Genomic DNA, 10,015 nt, shown 5'->3' with positions numbered 1-10,015 from the left:
AGCTCAGTATTTCATTTTAAGATGTCTCATATTAATAGTGTACATCTATAAAAATAGAAAAGAATAAAAAATTTAAGTTCTATTATACCTTTAATATACGTGGATAAGAATTAAAGAAGAAAGAAAAGATAAAGATAAAATTGAAAAGTAAACTCTACTTTTATCACATTTTTATAAAGGTGGTAATATAAACATTTTTAATTCATTGACAATAAAATATGCATCATGTTGTACTGTACAATCTGTTAATACATGTACATAATATAAATGAGATAAAAATGCATTTTCATAAACTGTGTGTTAATAGTGGCTATTGACGATTCCCAAATTAGAATTAGAAAGAGTGCCAAAATCAAGAAACAAACCCTAGAATTCTACACCCGCTCATCATCATCATTCTTCCGTCATCATCTTCCGATCATCATCTTATACAAAAACGTATCAATTATCTTCAATCAACGCTTCATTCGATCATCATCCTATACAAAAACTATCAGTTATCTTCAATCAACGCTTCAATTCGACCTAATCGTTCATGAATTTCAATTAATCCAACTAATAATGTCACAAAACGAAAAAACTGCTTTGATCAACTCACCGACAAGCTCACGATCGGTAACGGAAACGGTTAATGGATCTCATCATTTTGTTATACAAGGTTACTCGTTAGCTAAAGGTATGGGAATCGGAAAACATATCGCTAGTGATAATTTTACTGTTGGTGGATATCAATGGGCTATATACTTTTATCCTGATGGAAAAAATCCTGAAGATAATTCGACGTATGTTTCGGTGTTTATTGCGCTTGCCAGTGAGGGTACGGATGTTAGGGCGTTGTTTGAGTTGACTTTGGTTGACCAGAGTGGGAAGGATAAACATAAAGTTCATAGTCATTTTGATCGGTCGTTGGAGAGCGGTCCGTATACGTTGAAATACCGTGGCAGTATGTGGTACGTTATATGGTTGTTTCAGGCATTGGCTATATAGTTAATTGTTGATTTGTAAAATTGTATGTTGATAGGTAAATATTATTTAGTTATATACATTGAATTTAGGGTCCCCTGCATTAGTTCAACAATTGTCAGATGTTATTATGTTAGATAAAGATGAAATACTTAATTATGTGTGTGATCTTTAAGTAAACTCTGTCGTTACTTGTTTTAGATATTGGCTGTTCTGAGTCATGTCTTGAGTAAATATTACATGTGTGAATGTTCTATTTGTAGTTATCATTACAACGAAACAACATTGAAGGGAGTCGTTTCTCTAATAATGTGATATCAAACATCTTATGAAACAAGAGTTTTGAAATTTTAGTGTTTGGAATGCAAACATGGTTCAAGTGTGAAGAATTTAGAAGCATACATTCATTGCTTTTAGATGTTCATAATCTTATAAGGATCTGTATTGTATTAAGTGAAGCTTTTGTTGGTTGGGATTGTAAGCACGAGAGTCCATTATGTAGTTTGAATTATGCCATTAGTAATTATTTGAGTAATTATTCTTTGCATTGTAGTTATCAACATTAAGTTAGTGTTATGAAACAACATTCATGTAGCTAGATTCTTCTGAATTTTGGCAATATTCTAGAAGGTTCCACGTTAAGAATAAAAAAAGCTCTAGTTTGTTTAGCAGTTTTTGATGGTTGGTTGGTTGAAACAAAAATGACTTGCTTGGATCTTGTGAATCTTCCAAGTCTCAAATATTCTTGATCAGACGGAGAATGTGCCTGAGTTATACATAGAATATGCCTAAGAGATAGTGTATAATTGTCACAAGGAGGTTTGGCTGCTTAAAATAGTCGTAATATGTAAACGATCTGATTACTTTTTGTTGTTAAGATAAGCTGATGGATTAGGATGGTGTTGGATGAGGGCCAGAAATGTTTCATATTTTCTGTTAAGATCAACTTCATTGAACTTGCCCCTCTAAACTTAGTCAGAGTCACATAGTGCAATTTTAATGCCAGAGTTTGACTGTGTTTGGTTTCTTTGGGTGCTTAGTTCATTTGTTGGTACATTTCTCTACTCCTCTACCACTTATTATAAAATAAAGGTTAAAAGTTTTAAAATTTCAGCCAATCACATATTTAAAATAGGAAAATCCATTTTACAAATTAACAAGGATACAAGATTGTGATCTTAGTTAAATATGGAAGTGTATGGGCTCTAGAATAGCCTCCCAGTTAGGAAATCGTAACACATTGGCGTACAAGATAATCTGGCATTGTGTCAGTAGCATACACTTGGCAACATTAGCTGCGAAAGCATTACTAAAAAAATATATGGCTCCATAACACGATAGTGTCACATGTCAAAAGCAAGCACGTTGTTACATCAGTTACAAAACGTTACCAAAAATCTCGTTTTACTCTAGAAACTAACACATTAACATGTTACTAAAGAAATCCTGGATGCCTCATATATCATATATAGTACTATATACTATATACTATTAGTTTTCACACATAATATTATGATTTTTAAAATAAATTTGAAGATCAAAAGTTTGTCCTCAAATTGATCTTGGCTGCATTCGTCTCTCAGTTAGTAGCTAGGATGGTTAGGTTTCCCCTTGCTCTAGGTAGGCAAAACATTTACGGTTCTGTTAGAAATAGCCTCTCAACAAGTCATAAGAGAAAGACATTCTATCGAGACTTCCCTCCAAGTTTCTTGTGAAGCTAACGATCATTGGTAACCATGTGAGTTTTCTTTCTATATCAGTTGTTAGCAATTAGGAATATAGTAGATTCAAAAGCCCTGGCTATATTTAGTATAGAGGTGGTTTGTTCGTCTAACACACTTTCTGTGTGTATAATTCAATAAATTGGCCAGTAGATATATTATATGTGCCATAGACCTCATGTACTTATGTTTTGGAACTTTGGTTAGCATATATTAGATATGCCATAGACCTCATGTACATTGAATACACCTTGTAAGTAAGGGGATGCTGACTAGAAGTAGTGAGCATATAGTATATGCATGCACTTAACATATGACTTACGGAACTAACACATGATCTAACTGGAGAGATGTTATAATGTAAAAGTGCTCAAATAACCACCAAGGAGAAAGAATCAAGCAATACTAATTGTGCTTTTACAGATTCTGAGACAATTTTCAGTCCTTAAATCCATAGGCTGTGAATTTCTGTTACTCTTAACAAGAGTGCCACTTTTATTCTCTCTTGTGTTCATGATGACAATCTGAAATGTCTATTTATAAAGTAACTATTAAAGAGTCTGTTTTTTTGTAAATGCCTAATAAGCTCCCTGCTTATGCTAAAATTTGTTTTCTGCTTCCATTTCCGCGTTTGCTTTGTCAGGGGTTACAAGCGTTTCTACAGGCGAGCATTGCTAGAAACCTCAGACTATCTCAAGGATGACTGTTTGAGAATTAATTGTACAGTTGGAGTGGTAGTTTCTGCTGTGGAGTGTCCTAGGTTACATACGATTAAGGTACCGGATTCAGACATTGGATCACATTTTGGCATGTTGCTGGATAACATGGAAGGTTCTGATGTTGTTTTTAATGTGGCTGGAGAAAAATTTCATGCCCATAAGTTGGTGTTGGCTGCTCGATCCCCTGTATTTCGATCTGTTTTTTTCAGCCAAGATGGAGATGAGCATGATATTGATATTACTGACATGGAGCCAGAAGTCTTTAAGGTATGTAATATGTTTACTGTGATAGTCATGCAGCTGCTTCAGAGTTAAATGTATATGTGGCAATAGTGAGCTGTTTATATATATGGGTTTTGATTTTTTAAAAAGATTGTTCAAAGTTAATTTGTTTTGATTTTATATAGTGTAGTATGCATGCTCAAACATTTCTATAGCTATGTTTGTTATACACGCGCGCACACACACACACACATATTATATTCATGTTTATCATCACTCTTACTAGTCGAGTCGCGAGTTGACACCTACGCCGAGTACCAGAATTATACATTTGACCCCTTAAAAACGTGCCTATTTTGCTACATCTAGTCGAAAGTATAACCTATTCTGCCATATCTTGCCTGAGATAGATTAATATGTATTTGTTAGTTTGACTGTCGATCCAAATAATAATTTGCATGCTACTAATGATACATGAAGATATGGATCCTTTGTACTTCCCACGTGCACTGCTTACTGCTTAGTTTATAAACAAGGACCGAGATATGTGGTTTATGAAGAAACCTTTAAAGGATAGATTTATAAGATGTAAATCATAACCACCCAATTTCTGGCATATCATGTGTAATGTTGATTGATGAATAATAAACTTGCTGTCATATCATTCCTCCTGTTCTGATGCAAATTATGTCATATTTTCTGTCAAAGAATTTACTTTAACTTTTGATTTTTTTAAATTTTATTAATATATTAATATGGAACAGGCTATGCTACATTTCATCTACAGAGATGCAATAATGGAAGATGCATTAGTTTCATCCAGTTCTTCTTCAGGATCCTCTGTATCTGATTCCTTAATAGGCAAGTTATTAGCTGCTGCTGATAAGTATGATTTGACCAGACTTAGGCGAACGTGTGAGTCTCACCTTTGTAAAGATATATCTGTAAACTCGGTTGCTACAGTTCTGGCGCTGGCAGATCGTTATCATGCAAACGAACTGAAAGCTGTTTGCCTAAGATTTGCTGCTGAAAACCTTGCAGGTATGTTGTCCTTAACCTATGGTTATATTATTATTGCTTCTCAACTTTCTTTTGTCCTTCTGCTTTGTGTTTATAGTCATAGGTTGCAGTAACAATAAGTTTTAGCCTGTTAGGTGAAACTCTACTTTTTTTTTTTTTTTTTTTTTTTGAAAGGCAAGGTTAGTTGTTAGTTGTTAGACTCGAACCTGGGTCATTCTCGAATCCATGAAACATGGATACCAATGAAGCAAGGCCTCATTGGCAGGTGAAACTCTACTTTGCATCTTATTTTAATGTTTTGCTGTATTTCTCTCTATCCAGCCTATTATATGAAGATTTGAAGTGGTAGTTATGTGAATTAATTGCTTTGGTTGTTAGGGTGATTAGGACATGGAATGTAATTTGTTAACTATAGATGTCGGTGAGCAATAGCAAACAAATTAGAAGATGGGATCCTGATTTCACGAAGAAAACACAGAAAAAATTCTGGAGAATAAACGGTAAGTTGATCGATTAGTGATAGAATGAAGCTATGAAAGGAAGTCATTAAATACACTACGGTATCAATAAAATTCTGATTCAACTAGGGATTGTATAATATATGCCCTTAATGTTAGTGTCCACTCGATCAACTCACACTTACCTAATAATTGTAAAGTTGCACACATAAAACGTTAAAGTGAAGGTGGTATGGAAAGAAGTGTGTGTTTCATGTGATACATGGGCTTTGTCATTAAACCTTGGGTAAGTTGTTGGAGCTTTGTATTGATGTCTTCATGTGGACTATGATCATACATAATAATTATAGACTACATTATACAAAGTTTGGAACATCATTGCTACTTAGGCTTATGGGATAACTATTATTTCTCTTGAGAGACCAATCATAGGGCATGTAGTGGTAGGTACTAGCTAGGCATGTTTTGTTAAGTTGCACCTTTTTAGAGATTAAATAATGATCATCTAGTTCATTATTATAGTGTATTTATACTTTCTTGTTTGTTTGGTTTTATTTGCTATCTAGCTTCATGATTTTCATTGGTTATTATATGAAAATAAATAAACTTTAGTCAGAATTGCCATCTCTTAAAATCTTCCCTTTCTTTTTTCTATAAAAAAAGCTATGAGAGAGAACTTAAAATGATTCGTTAATCAATTTTTGCCTTTTTCCTGTCCATTTCTTTTCTCATCTTCAAAGTTATAATAATCTAGAGCATGCCCTTAGTCTTGTAACCTATATATAGAGGTAAACCTCTTAATGAAAACATAAACACGATCATATTTCGTTAATCAGCTTACAACAACAACAACAACAACAAAACCCAATACCACATAAGTGGTGTATGGGGGAGGTGAGATGTAGACAATCCTTCCCCTATCCGAAAATAAAGACAAGTCATTTCTCCACCCAGAGTGAAATACTCTCAAAAGTAGAGAAAGTCATCCCTCTCTCTATTCGACGGATAGAGAGATTGCTTCCGAGTGGACCTCCGGCCAATAAGTAGGAAAAAGTTTTTGAAAAAATAAAATTGAGACGCCATGAAAATGGTAAAATCAAATTTCCATGGGTTTTAAATCCTACCTGAAAATTTACTTTAGACTCTAAGAGTCAGTCAAGTCGGCAATAAATCGACGCTTGCTGTCGACTCAATACCTAGAGTCATACTATTAAACATGTTTAAGTTTTGTTATATTGAACAACAACAACAACAAAACCCAATACCACATAAGTGGTGTATGAGGGAAGTGAGATGTAGACAATCTTTTCTCTATCCGAGAATAAAGACAAGTCATTTCTCCACCTAGATTGAAAACACTCTCAAAAGTAGGGAAAGTCATCCCTTTCTCTATTCGACGGATAGAGAGATTGCTTCCTAGTGGACCTCCGGCCAATAAGTAGGAAAAAGTTTCTAAAAAAATTAAATTAAATTAAAAATAAAATTGAGACGCCATGAAAATGGTAAAATCAAATTTTCATGGGTTTTATATCCTGCCTGAAATTTAATTTAGGCTCTAAGAGTCAGTCAAGTCGCTAATAAATCGACGCTTGCTGTCGACTCAATAATTAGAGCCGTAAATCAGCTTACAAACAGCCTGTACCAGATTTCTCTCTACTGGTACCCCATCAAACTGTTTCACGTTCTGCTGTTTAAGATTAATGATCTATATCCTTTTTCTTGTTCATCTTTTTTCCTTTACCTGTTCCGTCCAAGATTCTTAGCTGAAGTTGTTTTGTGACTGTCAAGCATGCCTACTCTAAAAAATGTTCAAAAAAATAAATCGCACGTTAGACCTCGCTGTACAATTTCTTCCACATCCTCCTACTCGGCCTTGCTTGAACGTATAAGTTCACTACCACATTTCTTGTTGAAGGGCAATGTTAAAATAGTAAATAAGATAAGATATGTTTGGATACAGATCTTGGATTTTATCTACATAGGTATGATGCAGTTTTCGTGTTTTTTTGATACCCTTTTCTTTGCCTTTTATACATCAAAATAGAGGTTACCTCACTATGGGTTACCGTTAATGTCAAATTTTTGCAACAAATACTTTTCTTTCTTAGAATTGCATTTCGTTTTATATACGTTATGCAACTGAAATGCTTTTCTATGTTTGCATTGCAGCTGTTATGAGATCAGATGGATTTGAATATTTGAAAGACAAGTACCCCAGTTTGCAGTCTGAACTTTTGAAGACAGTTGCATGCTGTGAAGAAGATGAGTGTAGCAGCAGCAGTAGGAAACGGAGTGTTTGTGGTCAACTTTCAGATGGTGCAGATACAAATGGCAGGAGGGTTAGGCAAAGGACTACTATTGGAGGTTGGATCAAAGATGAATGAAACATCTTCAGGTAGCTGATTGTTAACATGATTCTGCAGATGATTCAATAATAAATAATAATAATAAAAAATGTAAAAAATGGTGTATTCGAATGTAACAAAGAGCTAGCTGTTAAAATGTAGATACGTGGCATGTCAATTTTACATAAAGTCGATGTTGTATGTACTATTGGAGGTGTACCAATGGTTCGGTCTGAATGTTGAAGGTACTACTGGTTGCATGTATTAGTCAGGTAGCGGTAGTAAAATCATTTGAGGTGACAGTAAGACCTTGTTGCAAACTAAAAGTGCATTGATGTGATTGCCTATGAAACAAGACGAATTTATGGGGTAGCCGGGAAGTGAGAATTAATCCCATTATAACAAAGTTCAAAAAAAAAAAAACCAACGGGGCTTTAAAATAGGCAATTGGCCAATTAGCACACTACTATATACTTGTACTACTATATCACTTCCAAATTAAGCAACAAGAATGCAATACATGTTTTTTACAACTATGACTTCTCTGACATTAGGACTTTTCGCAGAATGATATTTTTCACATATCAAATTATTTAGTGAATTGAATTCTGCTTGACTACTTTATACTCATGTAATGTGGGATAACGCTTAACAGATTATATTTCAGGATGAAGTCATGTCATGTGGGATAACGCTTAACAGATTATAAGGGATGAAGTCAGATTTGTTTGACCTAAACTTTTAGAAGGTCAGCATCTAAAAGTATCTATGCAGCAACTTGAATTCATGTTTCAAATTATTACTGATAGCAATTGTACACCATCTCCTCCGTCTCAATATGATTCTTTCGTATTACTTTTTTTTTTTTTTTTTTTTTTTTTTTTTTTTTTTTTTTTTTTTTTTTTTTTTTTCACAATGGTTATTTAAATTTTATATTCTAATATCTTTTATGACTCCCATTCATTTATTTCATAAAAATTTGGAAAACTAATTAAAAAACACTTTTTTAAAAACTCTTTAATACACTTTCTGAAATAAAATTGTCCATTTACACCGTTCGTTCGCGTTGGTTCGCATTATGCGTGCCAACTAGGGTTGTGCATGGTACAAAACCGGACAAACAAGTTCGGATTGGTTCTGTACCGAGTCCCAAATTGTAGAAAAAAGTCACACCGAGGACCGGACTATATATTATCGGCTCGGTTCGGTTATATTTGGTGTTTTTTCGGGTTTAGTTCGGCTCGGTCCGGACCGAAGACCAAAAATCCATAAAATTGTAGCCCAAGCACCGGACAGAAAAAGCTCGGTTCGATTCGGAATTAGTACGGTCTTCGGGTTTTTTCAGTTTTTCCGGTGCCATGCACACTCCTAGTGCCAACCCCCTTGTGATCGAGAATGGTTTTGAAATGAGTGGTTTTTACACTCGAAAGCTGCCTTCGCGGTGGTTCGCATTCGATGTGCACGAACACGAGTTGAACACAAAAATGGTTTTACTCTAGAAAAACTAAACTTGAGTGAACTTACGTCCGCGTTATGCGAATGCGAGCGTTTTCATTAGTTCACATAGGTTCTCTAAATATACGTGCAAAAATTCCATTATTTTTACTTAGGTTCGTGACCCATGGTTTTTAAAACTTCCAAAACCAAGCAAGCTCGATCCAGCACAAGCCAACACTCATGTTCTCTCACCCGTTCAATCTTGTTCACCCGTGCACGATAACACTCATCGATCTCGTTCAAATTATAACACAACCTCAACACGAACCAATCCCATTCGATTCATGTTCGGTCGATATTTTAATTTTAGTGGATTTAACGAGTGTTATTAGGCTGTATTTGAAGTTTGACCACTCAAAATAACTGACACAACGTATATTTTAGTGAGAGTATAATTAAATATATAAAACGGAATGTGACAAACTTTTAAAAAAATACTGCAAATCAATCACGAATTTAAAAAACATACAAGCATTAATAGAAGGCTAGAGATATATTAACTCGTATTTTTTGATAAATCTACCATTTGTTATAAATTAAATATTTGTACGGTACAAATACAAATGCATGATAATGGGTGATATATCAAAAATGCGAGTGGATATATCATTACCAGTAAAATATTTTATCTCTCAATTGTTTTGATTTATTGAAAATAAAAAATTAACATTTAGAAATAGAACGCCCTATAATAATTGGAGTATCGTGTACACTTTAAAATTGGATGTAGATAGTATATCAAAATTAGAGTCACAAATTTTATTCATTATGTAAGCTATTTAAATGCACTTACAATCATGTTTAATATGTTTGTACAATACAAGTACCTTATTCATTATATGAGTAAATTCATCAAATATACGAGTGCATTTTTGTAAGAAACCTCTATTAATCTTCGATTACTCGTTTTTAAAAGTAGTTCGTTACGATTTTTTAAAATCCGCTAAAACTGAATTTGTTGATCAAAGTTGGCTAAAGTCAAAATTGTTCAACATTTTAACATGAATTTAAACTAAAATTTGAAAGTGTTTGAACATGTTAAATGATTTTTGACAATTGTGTTAAATTTT

At 33.8% G+C, this 10,015-nt stretch overlaps 1 protein-coding gene across 1 annotated transcript; it reads left to right on the top strand.

The window, feature by feature from the left end:
- Positions 1–345: 345 nt before the first annotated feature.
- On the top strand, positions 346–7,795 carry LOC139897484 (BTB/POZ and MATH domain-containing protein 4-like). Its single transcript, XM_071880189.1, has 4 exons — positions 346–950; positions 3,328–3,670; positions 4,390–4,666; positions 7,273–7,795. The coding sequence occupies exons 1-4, from the start codon at positions 562–564 to the stop codon at positions 7,485–7,487; spliced, it is 1,224 nt and encodes a 407-aa protein (XP_071736290.1). The 5' UTR covers positions 346–561; the 3' UTR covers positions 7,488–7,795.
- The last annotated feature ends 2,220 nt before the right edge of the window (positions 7,796–10,015 follow it).

Source organism: Rutidosis leptorrhynchoides, chromosome 3 (assembly GCF_046630445.1).
Source record: "Rutidosis leptorrhynchoides isolate AG116_Rl617_1_P2 chromosome 3, CSIRO_AGI_Rlap_v1, whole genome shotgun sequence".
NCBI lineage: Eukaryota > Viridiplantae > Streptophyta > Magnoliopsida > Asterales > Asteraceae > Rutidosis > Rutidosis leptorrhynchoides.
The sequence above is the reverse complement of the archived record's forward strand: the minus strand, read 5'-3'. Positions and strand labels throughout refer to the sequence as shown.

Coding starts and splice junctions, on each gene's coding strand:
- LOC139897484 (XM_071880189.1), top strand. CDS start 562: ATGTCACAAAACGAAAAAACTGCTTTGATCAACTCACCGACAAGCTCA. Junction 951..3,327: donor AAATACCGTGGCAGTATGTG/GTACGTTATATG, acceptor TTGCTTTGTCAG/GGGTTACAAGCGTTTCTACA. Junction 4,667..7,272: donor TGCTGCTGAAAACCTTGCAG/GTATGTTGTCCT, acceptor TTTGCATTGCAG/CTGTTATGAGATCAGATGGA.